This window comes from Papaver somniferum, chromosome 3, assembly GCF_003573695.1.
Source record: "Papaver somniferum cultivar HN1 chromosome 3, ASM357369v1, whole genome shotgun sequence".
Taxonomy (NCBI): domain Eukaryota; kingdom Viridiplantae; phylum Streptophyta; class Magnoliopsida; order Ranunculales; family Papaveraceae; genus Papaver; species Papaver somniferum.
In genome coordinates this window covers 144,664,257-144,682,428 of record NC_039360.1, presented here as the reverse complement: position 1 = coordinate 144,682,428, position 18,172 = coordinate 144,664,257, and the positions used below count along the sequence as shown (strand labels likewise).

Genomic DNA, 18,172 nt, shown 5'->3' with positions numbered 1-18,172 from the left:
GATTACCAATGTCTGGATACAACACGATATGTATACCTAGTATGCGAACTGTATTGTGAAGATTTAGGTCCAGAACTCTTGTTTGCGTACCTAGTATGCGAACAGATTTACCTGGAAAAAGTCTGGAACTCTCGTCTGCGTACCTAGTATGTGAACACGTTTACCTGAGTTGGGTCCGGAACGGTTGTTCGTGAACCGAGTTTGCGAACGGCTTGACTAAGCCAAGTTCCAGAGTTGTTGTTCGCGTACCCAATTTGCGAACACAATGGTTAACTTCTGAAATCGGTATAATATGATTTTCATACTCTTGAACACAGGTTCTTTTGCGAACTCAGTTTGCATATCAATGTCCTTGGAACGATTAATGATTTTAGGTATGCAAATTTACTTTGAAAACCGTGGCATTATGTTCATGAATTGATTCATGTATAAGTATTTTGTACAACAACAAATCAAACCGATTTTACTTCAAGTTGTTCATGAATATTTCTACGAGATAATGAACTATTGAACAACTGTATTGAAGCACAATTAGATTCATTTGATTATCTATCGTAATTGATTGATCATCAAATTTGATCTAGGAGTATTAGATGAATATGACTAAGTTGAAAGTGTTCATATGGCTAACTTCGGATAACTGTAATTGAGCCAATTTGATATACACGTTTAGGTACGGTCACTACTCATATCTAAATGAAGGTATATTTCATTTTTGTGTAACAAGCTAAGAATACCATCTAACGGCGGAGATTTGTTGCTTATTTTCTAAGCAGACTTAGCTTGAATCTTAAATCACGAGTTCATCTAACGGTGAATATTAATTGCTTTGTTACTAAGCTATCTTAGCTTTGATTGTTAGCAACCCTGATTTGAAAGACTATATAAGGGAGAACTCTAGCAACTGGGAAAAACTAATCCCCTCACTTTTGTGTGTACTAGAGTCGATTCTCCTTCAATCCAGGTTTTCATCTTTTTTAAAAAACCATTCTGGGGGGAAAACTTCTCCCGATTTATGTTGATAATATAAGTAGATAGACAAAGCCAAAAACAATTGGCATTATATTTGTCTCACATTCGCCTATTTTTCTTCATATTCTTATTCTACGAAGAACTTAAAATAGAATCAACTGATAATATCCATCGGTAAATGCAGATTTTCATAATAACAAAAATTCCTGAAGAACAAAATCACTAAAAAAAACCAAAATCGAATGCATGGGTCGAAAAAGTTACCTAATTTTGGCTATATTTTGTTATTCCCTTAAGTTTTGGATATCATAATCTCTCAGAACTTCAGATTCTTTTTCAACTTCTAAATTAACTAGAGATTGTTTCGATGTTGCGCAAGTCTTGTATTAGATGAATTAGGTTTTCTAGGTACTTTCTTATATTCAGTCGTCGTTATGTAGAAAAATCATCGATGAATTGGCTTTTAAATATGCAATTATGTATTAACGGTGGAAGTTTTTGAAGAAAAAAAGATAAAGAAGAAATAATAAAGATAAATAATGAATCAACAACAACCCCCATTTCTTGTTGTTTTGTTTTATGAATATGAAATAAGAATACTAGTTTTAGGTTGAAGTATTAGGTGAGGGTAGTTTAGATATCTTACACTCATTAGACACCCCTTATCAGCCTAGGCTAGTTGGATACAAATATAGCAGCCCCCTAAGCTTAACAACCAGATTTTTACAAGGGTTCAAAAATGAGAGCCAATTCAAGAGCAACATGTGGCGGGGTTGAGAGCAGGGAGGATAAACAAGGAGGTGGGAAACGACTCCGTTAAGAGCAGTTCTTATGGAATGAACAAACTCAGAGTTTGTTCATTTTGCTCCCACTATGGAATGAACAAACATGAAAAATGGGTGTTCAAATCAACAAATCTGTTGATTTGAACATTGAATCGGAACATCCACCGCGCGTCTGTGGTAAGGACGCGCGTCATCTCTACTAACGCTGGCGTCAAAACGAAAAACGCCCGCGTTTTCACTACTGCGCGTCCACTACTAAGACGCCAACGTTTTTGGTAATCGCGCCGCGTTCTTTCTAATAGCGCCAACTGCTATTCCCATCCCGACCGTATTGTTCCTTTCGTTTCCCTATAAATTCACTTCGTCTACAAACTTAAACTCACACCTTCCTCAACATTACACAATTTCCATACCGTCTCAACTTTTCTTTTTCTTTTCAAACAAAACTATTCATATCAATTCAATCTCTCAGAAAAATTTCATCTTTAACAAATATGGCATCCTCACAACAACGATCACAACAACAAACACCACAACAAATACAACAACAAACACAAACACCACAAACACAATAAGAAACACAACAATCACTACAAAGGAACACAAGAATTCGTGGTCCCAAGTATTCGATGGATGAAGACGAGTTACTTTGCAGAAATTATGTCTTCTATACATTAGATGATATCAACGGTATTAGTCAAGAAAAAAAAACTTTTTATGGTAAGATTTTACAAAAATTTCGTGAAGAAACCGGTAACATTCATGGTCGTGATGTCGATGGGTTGTGTCATCGTTTTTGCACAATTGCAGGAGCCGTTAGTGAAGATGTAGCTATTATCACTCAAATGTGGAACAACAGAAGAAGTGGTGAAAGCAAACCGAATGTGGAACGAAGATGTCGGAAAGAGTGGCAAAGATCCCACAAAGGTTCAAGCTTCCAACATGAAACTTGTTTCACCATTCTGAGGGTGCTTAACAAATTTAATCCATACTTGCTGGAAGGTCATCAAGTGCCTGAATAATAACCCTGAGCGTATTGATGATCGTTGATGGTGAAATTACAGTGCGTCGCGACCCCATTCTTAAGATCTTCAAACAATGGTGACTTATATAAAACGTTGAAATCGTTATTTGAACCCGGGAGTCCAAAAAAGGCATGCCAAAACCAACAATCATAAGTAGCTGAAGCTTCCAAAATTACAGTTGGTTTTGGATAATGACCCTTATATTGGCCTGCCCATTCTACCGGACACGCATGCCACGTCCAGTGCATGCAGTCAAGGCTACCTAGCATTCCTGGAAAACCCCTCTCGGTATTTTCTGAAGTTATTCTTTGAACATCTTCCTGAGTAGGCTTTCCTAAAAAGATTGGACCAAAATGCTCGACTATTGTTTCACAAAACAGTTTGAGATACCTAAAGGCGGTTGTTTTCCTAATACGGATGTAATCGTCCGTGGAATCCGCTGGTACCCCGTAACATAGTATACGGAGGGCCGCGGTGACCTTTTGTTCGGGTCTAAAGCCTCATATATGTCGTGCATCATACTGATAATTAAATAAAGGTTGTACCTGACAAAGTTCGGCAATAATCCTTTGCGTCAAGTTGTGGCCCATGCGGAATCGACGCTGAAAATCTTCATCGGAATACACACGGTCATGATTAAAATAATCATGCATCAACTTTTCGTGGTAAAAATGTCGATTCTGCCACGTCCATCTTCTAGTCGCAACTTCATATGGCTCTAAAGGCTTTGGTATGATCCCGGTTTGTAATTGCAACATAAAATTTCGTCTTCTTCTATCTTAATCTGCATCTTCATCCATTTGATGCAAAAATTTCATACACATTTCTTCATCTTCTTCGTACAACATGTCATCCATCTCCATATCCTCCTCAGAAGAATCAAAATTAGAATTCATGGTTGAAAATTGAAAGTAATTGAAATTAAGAAAAGATTGATCGGATGAAAGATTGTTGTGTATTTGTGAGATCAAATTCGAGTCGTATTTATAGAGGTGGAAAACGAAACTAGCCGTTCCAGTGACCATTAAGAAGTTGCCGTTGGCGGTCGCGCCACAAACACTGGCGTCGCTAATGCTGCCGCTGGCGTCATTACCAACGGCGCCAACGCTTTTAGTTCGATCGTTAGCGCTAGATATTCGGTCGCGCGTTTAACCATCTATCGCTCACTTCTTTTCCATAATGGAGAATTCTGTTTGACCATCCACGTGGCTCAACAACCAAGTTCATTTAAACATTGGCATAGGAATTGCTCTAACGTGCCAAGCTCCGGAGTTTCTGTGACTTGCAAATTTCGAAGCTTATCCCAGCAAAAGACAAGACCCCAATGCCACGAATCACACAAAAAACACCATTAAACACACACACATGATTGGCAGCAACACACCACTATTTGTTTTCGGTCTTATCCATTGAACAAACACTTCTTTTCTTTCTATTTCATTCATTCCACTCCCTCTCTCTCTCTCTAATGGGGTCAGTTTCAGCTCCACCATTTCCTTCACAAACCACTTACACAGATTCAAATCCACGAAATTTCTCGTTCAGAAACCTTAATAAGTTCTCTGTTACATCCCCTTCTTCACCATTAAAGAAATTTCAAATTTATCCATATAATAATTTTAGGGTTCCAGATTGTACCCTAATATGTCGTTGTCAAAAGCGTCCTTCAGATCCTCCTCCTCCTCCTGAAGATTATGTGAATAGGAGATGGGATTCTGGATTACAAGATGTTGTCAAAAGTGTTATTAAAAAGTTTGATGATTATATGAATTCTATTCGGAATCCAGAAAATAAACAAAATTCTAATCATGATTTGGTTACGGAAAAAGTTACTGGAATCGATGGCGAAGAGTGGGATTGGGATCGATGGAAGAAGCATTTCGAAGATATTGAAGAACAGGAGAAAATTGTCTCTGTTTTGAAGGTATTTTTCTTCTTATTATTCTTTTAAACTTCTGCTGGGACATCATAACTTCAAGAATCCGAAAATGTTAGAATATGCACGCTCATTTTGGCCGGGCAAAAGCATACAAACACGATCAATCCCAATCCCTTATTTGGTCAGTATGAGACATTTAAGATACATATCCTTAACGTAGACTCCCTATTAAGCAACATTTTAGTATAGCTAACTTCCTTGAAAGAGCTAAAAGTTTTGTGTGATCATTCATCTTTTGTGCATGTGAATATTTGTTTGCAAGCTGATATTTCGTATTCAACAGTCGCAGTTAAATGACGCTGTTAATCGAGAAGAGTTCGAAGTCGCTGCTAAACTAAAAGTGGCAATTGCTGCAATCGCAGCAAATGACACAGTGGGTAAAGTGATTACTTGTCTCAATGTAAGAAGCCTATCTTTCATCTCTCTCTGTTTCTTTATGTGTCTGCCATCTGACATTATTGATTTGCTGCAGAGAGCGGTAGAAGAAGAACGTTATGGAGATGCAGCTTTGATGAGAGACAATGCTGGGGCAGGTTTGGTGAGTCAACTCCAGAGAAATTTATTTCACAGCTGAAATGTTTCAAGGGGTTAAGCTTTCGTACTTGTCTTGTTTCTTTCTTCTTAGAGTTTATCAATGTGATAACTCCTGGAAATAAGGTAGCAGGGAACCTCCTTCGTACTAATCGACCACCTTAAACTTATGACACTAATTTTAGTCATTTTATTTAGCAAGTTTCTTCCCCAACAACGTATAAATTCTGAGACACAGGTTTTTTAGGGCGAGTCTTATAATCTAGTTTGAAAGCTAATTGATGTCATGTATCTTGTTCGAAATAAATTACTTTGTTCTTGACTTCTTTTTGTTGTTCATCTTATCAATACTATGTTTCAATTTGTAGCATATAATTTGGCTTCTCAAATGTTGAAATTGCCTGTCCTTATCTTCTTTTATTCCTAATATGCTTGTAGATAGGATGGTGGGCAGGCATTTCAAAAAACTCAGAGGTACCTTATGGTCGAATCATCCGTATAAGTGCAGAGCATGGGAGATATGTGGCACGGAGTTATAGTCCCCGGTAAGATAGTGGTTACAGGGGGCATTATTCCAAACTTTGTCTCTGTCTCTGTCATCCTCGGATAATCAATTTTACCACTATTTTCTTTTATCATTATGTTTAGCTTTCTGTTTAACATTTTTACCATGTCTCAGGCATCTTGCTACTGCCGCACCTGGTGTTCCCCTGTTTGAAATTTTCTTTACCATTAGCGACAAAGGCGAATACAAACAGCAGGTATATAGCGGTTACAATCCTGTTTCTGGTGCACTCTATTGGTTTTTTTTTCTTCGTATATATCAAGTTCCGGAGTTGCTGGTTAGAAATGAGGAGGTTCTAGTTTCTACTTCGCCACCAAGCCCACCACTGTCATATACTTCGGTCGTTCACTTAGCTTAATGATCCCCCCCTTCAAACCGTCGCTCTTCCAAGCCTAGAAATAATTTGCCCCATCTTGCGGATGTACTCTTCAACCAGATTCATATAGCTGTTGGGGGTTGCTCTATATGAAGAAATGGGAACATTACCATGTGCCTGATTGTGACATCACATGATGGAATATACTGATCAAATCACTGTACTGGAGAAACGGTGATGATCAAACCCCATTGCAATTTTAAGGGTGCAGATCCCCTAGTGGGCCTGCATAGAATCACATTATCCACATGAAACATGTGACTCATGGTGGTTAGGGATTCTAATTGTGTTCTCTCACTTTCCCATTTAAACTACTATTTGGTACTCGAAAGCAAATAGTTTCTCTGCATCTGGAAATATGAGATACATTCAATATAGCAATCGGAAGAAAAAAAAGTGGTTTTGGTAGAACATGTCTGCTTGAGTCCTTCAGGTATATCTGTTTATTGGAGTTCAGTACCTTTTCTTCATAGAGAGTTCAGTAGCACTTTTTTCTTGGGTTTTGCTTAAAAAGTAAATTAACTTGAATTTGTATTTCACCATGTAATTCTGAAGTTTCGTGTGTCAGTAAGTTTATTTTATCTCTGGTTTTGGTATGTTAAATCGCACACCATTCCTAATGGACATGGAGCACTTGAAAGGGGTTATGATAAACAGATCCATTTTGCAAGTTTGCACGTCCCATGCGTTCGCTTTTGTCTGTTGTGAGGATTAGCATATAGCCTTTAATTTTGTAAAAATGCAGTTGCCTAGTTTGCATTGACTTTCTATAAGCAGACTGGTATTTTAAACCACAATATGTTTGTTCATAATATTCAAAAAAACAAATTTTAAAGTTTTTGTGATGCCGAGAAAGAAATCACCCTGCGCGGTGTCACAGATTTTTTTTCAATGCATTTGACTTGATGTTTTCCCAAACTAAGTGATTGCTGTTTTCTGATTTTGGCTATGTGAATCTCAGGCAGTGTACTTGAAGCGTGGTGGTCAGAAATCTGGTTATCCTCCTTTAAAATTCTCCAACTCACCTGATCCTATTGGTGGCTCGAACACTTTGAAAAAGTCAAGTGAAGGAAAAAGTGATTTATCAGCTGCAACCACCAAAGATGCGGAAGAGATTGAAGATGGGGACAATGACTCTGATATGTCTGATGAAGTGACTGGTTTTCCTAATTTCTTGCGTGATATGATTCCTGGTGTCAAGGTCACCGTCCTGAAAGTTACAGCACCAGGCAAGGTGGATAGGGATTTAATATCCAAAGTGATTGAACAAATTATGGAAGAAGAAGAAGAAGTGGAGGAAGAAGAAGATGAGGAGGAAAAAGACGTGGAGTTATTGGATCTAGATATAGATGATGAAGTTAAAGCTGGAAGTAACCTAGATCAAGATGAGATAGAAATGAATGCTGATTCTGGAGTAATTAGTGATATTATAAGTGAAGAGCGAAATGAATTGGCAGTGAAAGTTGTAATTGGTGGTCTAGTACAAAATCTTTCGAGCAATACCCCGTCTAAGGCTTTACTTCGAGTTCCAGCTAGACTAGACAAATCAGGTCGCTTGTCATTTTCATTTACTATTGAGAAAGATGAAAGTGAACTGGATGCTGGTGGTAAGGGAAAGCCTTCACTAGATAAGATGGCTACTCTTCGAGGTCCTCGTAGCATTGACAATCTCATGTCTGATCTTGCTAAATCTGTCATTACAAAGGAGAAGATTCCCATGAAGGTTAGTACTACTTTTACCATTATTACTTCAATTATCATGGGTTTCTCTATTTTTGAGTAAACCTCGACCAGGAAACTAGAGCTGCATATTTTCCATGCTAGTAAAAAGGTTTCTGTCGTTGTTCATTGTGGAAGCGTATGAAGACGTAGACCCTCAACTGACACTTAACCTCCCTAGAAAAAGTTGAAAAACTGATTAAATGAGAATTATTCTATGCTTCTATTTGTAAGCAGTTGTATGACCAAGTACTGTCTTCTTGTAAGTTCATATAGTTAGTTAGTTTAGACTATCTATTTGCATCTTATTTTTTTTATTCATCATTCTTTTCTATGTGTAGGTACTTAAGGATGTGGGGGAATTCATAAATCTCACTCTTAACCAAGCTCAAAATCGTCAGCTTCTTTCGGGGACTACGGTATTCAATCGCATTCAGATACCAGCATCTACAGATCTACTCAGTGGTAATTATGTTAGAAACCTCAAGTGATTTAGGCATTTAGCACTTTCTAATTACTTTATTTAATTTCCTTATTTTTCTTAATGTTCTGATTTGGTGAATGTGTGAATTTGACTTCATTTGTACATGCACTAATCTTTCACTGATGTTTTCTTGTGACTGAGGTTATTTTCCTTCATTTATAACAGGCTTGTACATTGGTTCGCATGGGCTTTACACATCGGAAGTCATTCAGCTAAGACGAAGATTTGGACAATGGCAACATGATAGCGGAAATAAGAATCCCCAGGATCTTGAATTTTATGAGTATGTGGAGGCTTTAAAATTGATAGGGGATTCCCATATACCGGCAGGCCAGGTACTTCCATTTCTGTCTATTTTCATGCATGCTCAATCTAATTTTGCGCAACTTATCCACAGGAGTTTTTTGTTTTGGGCAAGGCTGCATTAACTACGTTATATCTCATTGGTTATCCATGGCATGGATGTTATAGTTCATAATTAGGGCTTCATAATCTGTGGTGGGCGTTGGTTAGTCTGAATTGTTCATCATGTTTTCTTTTCCATAGTGGCAAGTAACATTCTCTTCCATAGTGGCAAGTAACATTCTCTTATGTCTTGAACATAGCTATTTAGTTTGTCGGCCAAAATCTTCCTTAACAATCGAATTTAAATGTTCTTTTTTCAGGTAGCATTTCGTGCAAAGGTTGGCAGACAGTATCAGCTGCCTCATAAAGGGATAATCCCAGACGAGTTTGGAGTGGTGAGTGACCTTCTATTAAACATCACTCTCCTCCTAGTTTAGCTAAAGATAAAGCACTAATTATGTTCAGCTTCAACTAGGTTGCTCGATATAAAGGACAAGGCAGGCTTGCTGAACCAGGGGTCAAGAATCCTCGATGGGTTGATGGTGAACTTGTTGTTCTTGACGGAAAGGTTTTTTTGTTTCCTTCTCTTTTTTCCTTGGCTCTGTTTTTCGTTAGAATTGGTTATGATATAACTAAATCTGGCATTATGCTTATATTGTTGATGGATGCAGTTTATCAAAGGGGGCCCAGTTGTGGGTTTCGTATATTGGGCTCATGAATATCATTTCCTTGTATTCTTCCACCGGCTGAGGCTTCCAGAGTAGGTGTCCATCATAGCCAAGTCTAAGCAAGCTCCTTTGTCGTTCGATATTTCTTTAAGGTGAGGTGGATCCCTTTGAGGACAGATGTATATTATGATCTTAAGATTCTTACCTTATGAGGAGAAAGAAAGAGAGAGAGAGTAGAAGGGAGAGAGGCAATGACAAAACATATACTGAAATATCTAGTGCATACATCTAATTAATGTTTGCTAATATGCAGTGTTAGACATTTTTTTAAGGTCTCTCCTCCAAGTAGCACAGCAGGGAAAGAAATAAGAGAAGTGCGGTTATGATGAAGGCCAAATTTTTGGTATCAATTGGATTTATGGCTATATGTTCTAGCATAGAGGCCCTGGATGATGAGAAACTTCAAGATCAATATTGAAGGATGTGCTCACCTTTCTCTCATTCGAAGTGACGATTACTGTAAATAGTATGAAGCTGACTAGCTTATGTATCCAACTTTAGTCGAATTGTAAATTATTTTATTGATTTAATTTTCAATAAAATACTTCCCACTTTGTATTTGTCCATACCGATCTGTGAATATTCTGATAATGCTTGGGGAATAAATGCGGAAATTTAGGCATGAATATATCGGATACGGTCAGGGTGGAAATGTGTGTAGTGTGTTGCGTCAAATTTTCTTTCTTCATCGAACCTCTTCCCAGCTTCTTTGTTGAAACTTGGAAGTAATAAATCTCATGTCGTAACGAGTTGCCCAAGAGATTTCAACATAAGCAACACCTGGAAAAGGTCTTCCGTGACCAATCATTGGGGTCTTTTAGACTCACCGTGTACGTGCTTAGTCCAAATTTGTCAGAAGGAGCTTTGATGATGTTACTAATGACTTGCGCTGATTGGCAACTTCCTCCACCCAAAATGAATCAGTAAACGCACAACAGTGTAGATAACCTGATAAAACGTGGCTGTCAACAACTGTTTCCAGTTTCCTTGTTAGTTCTTCATTCTTGCCGGAAAATGAAACGAAGTTGTCAAAAGTAAGGTTATCTTTCTTGTACAGTATTACTAATCCATGTTTACATCAAACACACCACTTCAATAAGAACGTGCAATTAGGGGATGTCGGCATCGGGATATTTTACTGTTCATGCCGGTATTCAAAACCCCTGAAAAACCATGCCGATTTGACGAACATTAAAATATCCCGCAATTGCTCGTTCTTTAATACACTGGGGTTTTTGAAGGGTACTTAAAAAGAATTTGGGGCTATTAATGAAGTAGAACAAGGTCATTAAGAAGTAATGTCATCACACCCCTTATCCACGCATTTTTCGTAATGGCTAATTTACCCTACTGTTAATGCTGGTTAATTCGTTAGTTAATTTTGTTTGTATTAGTAATTTTAAAAGGTACAGAGTGTGTTAGAGTAGAAGAAGCAGTTTGGGGAAGCTATGTTTACCTAAAATCAATAATAAAAATGGATGAGTACGAAGAAGAAGGAAATCAATAATAAAAATGGATGAGTACGAAGAAGAAGGAGTTAGGAAACATCATCAAGAATATGATGGAGAAAATTTTGTTATGGTGCTACTAGAGCAACTTTGATCTAGCAGCACAGTGGCCATTCATTTCATCTGTTTGTGACTTCACCAACCATGACTAACTAGCTCTAGTTTGGTAATAATTTTTGTCACAGGCGTTTTGTTAGCTTTTGTAATTAAAAGAACTGGTAATAATTTTTGTTACAAGCGTTTTGTTAGCTTTTGTAATTAAAAAAACATATGATATCTTTAGGAACCGTTTTTTTCTGTCTATTGAAACACCACCATGTACAAGTTACGTTTAAAACAAAACCAAGTCTCAATCAACATTGGTTGGGACTGCAAAACAAAAAACAAAGACCGCAGAAGTAAAGGCTACACTGCCAACCAATGCAAGTATGCTATATATAATACACTGCAAGTACAGAATCTAAGGTATAGACTCCAAACTCATAACATACTGGACTGCAGATCAAGAAACAGTGACTATAGCAGTTTGCAATGGGAGAACAAGACTTGCAACAGTATGAACAAATGCTGCAGAGACAAAAAAAAAAAATGCGGCAGAGACATATTCTAAGTTGCAAATGCCAATCTCGTAGCCTACTTGCATTGCAGATCACCGAAAACAGTGACTGCGCATTTTTGCAAAGCAAGAACTACTGCAAAACACTGCAGCAATAGTTTCACCAGAATACCATTTTAAGCCTACTTCACTGCCGGGAGAGGACCGAACCATTACAATGACTACCAATTTCAAACCATTCCAAAAATAATTAAACATTAGAAATTTTTGGAGTTCTCAATACAAAATATGTTGTCATAAAGGTTAAATTAGATTAGTAAGGCTCGTGACATCAAGTCTACAGAATACACAAAACACGGCACAATCCTTATATCCTTTCAATGACGTTACTGGGTAGCACTGTCTGCGACACAGGAAACCATCAGCGACACATGCGACCATAAACCTGGACACGTGCTAACACAATCTCGAATAGCATTAGTCCAGCACAACTGCTAATAAGCTTTGGTTTTCGACAAGGTTATGAGTTCTTTTACCGTCTAATGTTACTAGTTCCTAAGAAAATGCACAAATATCAATAAAGTAACAAACGAAGTGAGCTCTTAATAAGTATTTGTTTGCAAAAATAAGGTGTATTAGTAATTTTTTTCTTATTTATGTTTCAAACTAAGTGATAAATCCCAAATATATCAATCAAGCATTGGAAATCAGAGAGAAAATACAGTTGAGAAGGGAAGGATTGCAGATGAGAACAAGAATGGTTCATTGAAATCAAGTAGTATATTGCAACACCTAGCTAGTAAATATTATAATTATATCTTAATAGACCCATGTCCGTATCACTAAGTTCACTATTTCTTATCAAGGAAACATTAATGAAACATAGTTGAGTTCGATCTACAACATTTTACAGAACAAGGTTTAGGTATATACCTCAACACGAAGTTGTGGACAGTAGTAAGGGATCGACGACATGGAATCTTGCTGTAGAGTTGAAGTTCCCAGTAATGAAGCACTAATGCCATTTTTTATCAACCTACAAAGCACTCGGCGGTATGGAACCGGAAAGGGTTACTTCTTCAACATCTGAATCACTGTATATTACTTCTTCTACATCTGAATCTGTGCAACAGTTGATGTCAGTTCTATAAGAACCTAAATAAACAGAAAACAAAGCACTCTAAAACAGAAAATGAGATAATAATATTATGACTACACACATGCAATTTGGGGCATTCTAATTTCTACATCCTTTCTTACCACTTTCATTTGAGTTTTATTTTTTTTCTTTTTCTTTCTCCATCGCTGGCTCATGCCTAGTATTTCTTTTTCTTTTCCATGTTACTGGTTTAGATTTGGTAGGTTTCTTTATTGGTTTGGTTTCACTGGGCTTCTTTGCTTGCTTTTCATTCCTTATTACTGATTTGCACCGATGTTTCACTTCACCTTTTCTATTGATGATTTGATTTCTTCTAGTATTCTTGCTTGATTTTTTACTTCATGGAGGGGCTCGCAATGTTATGTTAGTACTCATCGGAAGCTAGATACTTGTTTGACGCATGTTTTCATTGTTCTCATCTGCGGCATTGATAATCTTTTCTGCTTGATCATCTTGAGTAGACTTCATAAAATTATCCAAGTCGCCTAGTACTTCTGTCAGCAACTTCTTTGTAAAGGCACTAGAAGTTTTAGCGCTTGTACCTTTCATGGCTAAAGATAAAACCATATGTGCTAGGTCACTGTACACGAGGGTAGATGACCCACTGTTGCCTTGACTTGTCTTCTTAGGCTCTTTAACACCGTAAGAAATGTGATTGATTAAAAGTTCGAAAGTTACAGGACAAGACACAGGACAAAGTCTTATGTAGACTTGACTCAACGGAAAAGGAAATACAGGAGGTGAACAGTCACTATACAGTTTCTGTTATGACAGGTACAAAGCAGCTGTCATTTAATCCTGTGGACAGGATTAGTTGTATAAATTGAATCCGTACATAGTACGGACACTTGACTAAGTCTAACAAACACCAACACCATTTTTTGCATTTCCTGTCCAACGACTTAGATAAAATTGTGATGGGAGATCATACACTTGGTGGGTATTATCTTCATAGGGTGGGCAATCATTCCCATAAACTGGAAATGCTTACATATACATTGAATATAACTATCTAAAGAGTTGAACATAACAGTACGAGAACATGAAAATTTAAATGATGTTACCTTGTAGGTATATATTGGTCCTTCATGTTCAACAATTTCTAGAATCAAATCTAGAGTTTGTGTATATCCCTTTTGCAAGCGAGCAAACATTTTTGCTGTATAACGTTTGAAATCTCGAGCTTTAAGTGGACAATGACTTTGCAATGGTGGTTTTTTTTTTTTTTGCATCCTTCTGAAATCTTCAGTTTTTTATTTATCTCGTCAACAAGTAAGAACCTCATCATATTGAAGCACGAAACTCTCTAGTGATAAAGTTCTTCTAAAATACTTCTCCAAAAAAATGTTCATACCTTCACTCCGTTGTGTAATTTGCCATACCGGCACAAACGTGTAAAGTTTTCGACCATACACTTGATCCCACTTCTCTTTAATCTTATATAAAGTTTTCAACCATTTATTATCCGTCAGTTTGTATTTTTTGAGCAAGGATTTCCAAATAAACTCGAATTATTCCTCGGTCTCCTTTTCATATGTACAACTTTTGAAATCTTTGGAAAAAAAATTAGAACTTGCAAGTACATGGGAGAGGTGCTTTGCAGCCAGTTAGAAAATACGCCAAAGACAAAATCGGTGATGAGTATCCAGGAATACCTGTTTTATTGCATTCATAATAGGCACTGCTTGGTCGGTGAATATCGTCTATGGATGTTTCCCGTTCATGACATTCAGAATTTTCTTAAACAACCATACAAAAGATTCTGTGCTCTCGTCTAGTAATAAAGCACATCCAAAAAGAGTTTTTTGTCCATGATTATTTATCCCAATAAAAGGTTCGAACGGTTTATCATAGTCATTAGTTCCAAATGTTGTATCAAACGCTAACACATTATCGGAGAAACTATAGTCCATCCTACATTTAGAGTCACTTCAAATCAATTGCAAAACTAACCAGTCGCATTCATTTCTATTGCATAAAAAATATGGATTTTCTTTTTGCATTTCTTGAAAGTAATCTAACAAATGCTCAACATCACCTTTCCCTAACACAACTTGATGCCTTCTTTTCTGTATATGATTGTTACAATCCATTTGGGTGAAGTTCAGATGTTGAGACCCTTTCGATTCAACTAAAGTATGCAAAAATATTTTTTGACTTATACCCCCTTAATGCATATTTTCAACTAATCTTGCTTGAGCACTCTCTATTTTCCTTTGTGATCTCAACATATGGACTTGATCTGAACATGTAAGCAAGTGTTGTGTTCTTCCACAAATTCAAACAGAATACAATATTTTGGTGAATTGATCCACACTTCAAATGGTGGAAAGGTAGACGAATATATAGAGATTACATGCCTTTCTTACAAGGGTTACAGAGATGTTTTTGGCGTAACATAAGCTAGCAATTATAGAGAATATATTTGCAATAAATCCATATCAATCTGTAGCACAACACAAGCTAGTGATTGATACGTGATTTTCTGTTGGCAGCTGTTACCAGAAGAGATTTGACTGAGTCTTGATGAGATGTATTCCAAACATCCGCCTTCAAGTTGTGCATGAGTGGCTGAATGCTCAACTTGTCTCTGAGAAACTCAAATCTTACAGAAGCAAGACCCTTTGTAAAAATGTCAGCTAGCTGATCTTTTGAGGAAATAAACTTTACCAGTAGTGTTTTGTTTGCAACTCTTTCTCGTACAGAATGGTAATCAATTTCAATGTGTTTCATTCGTGCGTGAAAGACTGGATTTGCTGTCAGATAAGTCGCACCCAGATTGTCACACCACAATGTTGGAACTTGTACTGCAATGCCCAATTCATGCAATAGTGACTGAAGCCATATCAATTCTGATGTAGCTATGGCTATGCCTCTGTATTCACCCTCAGTACTGGATTTAGAGACCGTTTTTTGCTTGCTTGCACTCCACGAAATAAGATTACTGCCAAAGTAAATACCGTAGCCACTTGTTGATCTTCTATCATCTAAACTGCCAGCCCAATCAGAGTCTGAGTAGGCATGAAGTGTTATATCCGCTGAAGGACGGAAAACTAAACCATAATGCACTGTATGTTTGAGATATCGTAGGATTCTCTTAAATAGATCCCAATGCTCAACAAAAGGATTATGCATATACTGACAGACTTTGTTGACTGCTACCGAAATGTCTGGTCTGGTGAGATGAAGATATTGTAAAGCTCCACAGACACTATGATACAGAGTAGGGTCCTCAAATTTCACACTTCCGTGTTTACTGATATTGGCATTTACTGGAAGAGGTGTAGACACTGGTTTAGCAGCATCCATTTTTGTTCGTTTGAGTAGATCAACTACATACTTCTGCTGACTGAGTATCACTGAAGTGTCTTGGTAGATTACTTCTATGCCTAAGAAGTAACTTAGGTTTCCCAGATCCTTTACTGCAAAGGCAGAGCTCAGATTAGTAATAAGATTGGTGATAAGAGCAGAGTTTGAACTTGTGATGATGATGTCATCAACGTAGATGAGGACATATGTAACTCCTTCCGATGCTTGTTGTATAAAGAGAGAACTTTCAGAAATAGAACCCTTGAATCCCAGTGCAATGAGAAAATTACTTAATTTAGAAAACCAAGTTCTCGGAGCTTGTTTCAACCCATAAATCGATTTGTTGAGCTTACAGACATGATTAGGATAGTCAGGATTGACATACCCTGGTGGTTGCTTCATATATACGACTTCAGTTAACTCACCATGCAGAAATGCATTTTGGACATCTAATTGCTTCATCGTCCAATTTTGAGACACAACAATTGAGAGAACAAGCCTTATCGTGCTAGGCTTTATCACTAGGCTAAATGTTTCATAGTAATCAAGTCCCTCACGCTGATTATATCCTTGTGCTACCAATCTGGCTTTGCGTCTGTCAATTGACCCATCAGCTTTTTCTTTGACACGAAACGCGCATTTTGAGCCAATTAGATTCATGCATTCCTCATATGGAACATAACTCCAAGTTCCGTTGTGAATGTGAGCATTAATTTCATCATCCATGGGTGGTCTCCATGTTGGATCTTTTGATGCTTCAGTATAAGATGTTGGAGAAGTAATATGTGTTGTCTCTAGTGGATATTTAGTTTCTTGCAGACACAACTTGTTTACAGGCTTTCTAATGCCATCTCGAGCTCGTGTGACCATATGATGCTGCTGAATTTGTGGTTGAGCTTGAGAAGCAGTGATATCAGCTTCTACTGATGAAGTACCAACTGTAGTATTGTCTATGGGTTGATCAATGACTGGAGATGATACTTATGGAAGACTAGAGGACAACGGTTGATCAATTACAGCTTCAGCTTCAATGGATGGTGATGCTGGTTGTACAGGTTCAAGTGATGCACTAGAAGATGGAACTGATAAAATAGATGAGCTTAAGAGCTCTGTAGTGAGTGATTTCTGTGTGAAGTTAGGAGAATTTACCTGTTTCCTGGCAGCAAATGGGAAGCTTGTTTCCACAAATTTGACATGTCGAGAGATATATATCCTGTTGGTTGAAACATGTAAGCATAAATAACCTTTGTGAGCACTACTGTACCCTATAAAAACACATGGTAAAGATCTTGGTTCGAGTTTGTTTGAGACATATGGTCTAAGACATGGATAGCATAAACATCCAAAAACTCTAAGAGAGGAGCGGTCAGGAGTCTTGTTGAACAATAACTCTAAAGGAGATTTAGACTCAGTTTTTGAAGCTGGGAGTCTATTGATGAGGTAACATGCAGTTGTGAAAGCCTCAAACCAGTAGGATTTTGGCATTGAGGCATGAAAAAGTAGTGCTAAACCTGACTCTGTTATGTGTCTAATTCTATGTTTTGCAAGACCGTTTTGAGCTGATGTATGAGGACATGAAAATCTATGTATAACTCCTGGGCTATTTAGAAAGACAATGAACTTTTTAATCTCTCCCCCATTGTCTGACTGAAAAACTTTAATCTTGAGATCAGTTTGATTCTCAATGAGTTTTTTGAATTGAATGAACACAGGAAATGCATCTGATTTACGAACTAGTGGATAGATCCATGTGTAATGTGAGAAAACATCCATAAGCAGAAGATAATATCGATATCCATTTCTAGATAAGTAAGGAGATGTCCATAAATCAGACACAAGTAAGCTCAATGGCTTATCGATTACAGTACTACTATTTGGAAAGGGAAGTTTATGACTCTTGCTCACATGACAAGAATGACAGAATTCAAACTTCTTATTGGAAACTGGAAGGGATTTTTTTTTAATGACTCGGAAAATAGTACGGAGCATTGGGTGTCCTTGACGCTGATGCCACGGTGGAATAGTGTTGGTTACTAGAGCAGCTAGAGTTGTATTGGTAATCTCTCGAACATCATCAAATATGTAGAGCCCAATCTTACTCCTGCCTTGCAATAGTGTTGTCCTGGTTTTGAGATCCTTTACATCAAAGAAATTGGAGTGAATTCAAAATA

General features: G+C 37.4%; 1 protein-coding gene and 1 long non-coding RNA gene across 2 annotated transcripts; one reads left to right on the top strand and one right to left on the bottom strand.

The window, feature by feature from the left end:
- Nucleotides 1–4,196: 4,196 nt before the first annotated feature.
- Nucleotides 4,197–10,095, top strand: LOC113357603 (protein EXECUTER 1, chloroplastic-like). Its single transcript, XM_026601045.1, has 12 exons — nucleotides 4,197–4,706; nucleotides 5,005–5,121; nucleotides 5,194–5,259; nucleotides 5,691–5,797; nucleotides 5,932–6,013; nucleotides 7,155–7,916; nucleotides 8,254–8,377; nucleotides 8,562–8,731; nucleotides 9,062–9,136; nucleotides 9,217–9,309; nucleotides 9,413–9,561; nucleotides 9,723–10,095. The coding sequence occupies exons 1-11, from the start codon at nucleotides 4,251–4,253 to the stop codon at nucleotides 9,503–9,505; spliced, it is 2,145 nt and encodes a 714-aa protein (XP_026456830.1). The 5' UTR covers nucleotides 4,197–4,250; the 3' UTR covers nucleotides 9,506–9,561; nucleotides 9,723–10,095.
- A 1,299-nt stretch (nucleotides 10,096–11,394) lies between these two features.
- LOC113361697 lies at nucleotides 11,395–13,149 on the bottom strand. The gene is made up of 3 exons (XR_003365271.1): nucleotides 12,794–13,149; nucleotides 12,467–12,655; nucleotides 11,395–12,088 (listed from the first exon to the last, which is right to left on the bottom strand). It is a non-coding gene; the product is annotated as an uncharacterized LOC113361697 (long non-coding RNA).
- Nucleotides 13,150–18,172: the final 5,023 nt, after the last annotated feature.

Bases quoted from the DNA above. Each gene is read 5' to 3' on its own strand.
- LOC113357603 (XM_026601045.1), top strand. From the start codon at position 4,251: ATGGGGTCAGTTTCAGCTCCACCATTTCCTTCACAAACCACTTACACA. The intron at 6,014-7,154 runs GTATATAGCGGT...TGTGAATCTCAG, and splicing joins AAGGCGAATACAAACAGCAG to GCAGTGTACTTGAAGCGTGG. The intron at 9,310-9,412 runs GTTTTTTTGTTT...TGATGGATGCAG, and splicing joins TTGTTGTTCTTGACGGAAAG to TTTATCAAAGGGGGCCCAGT.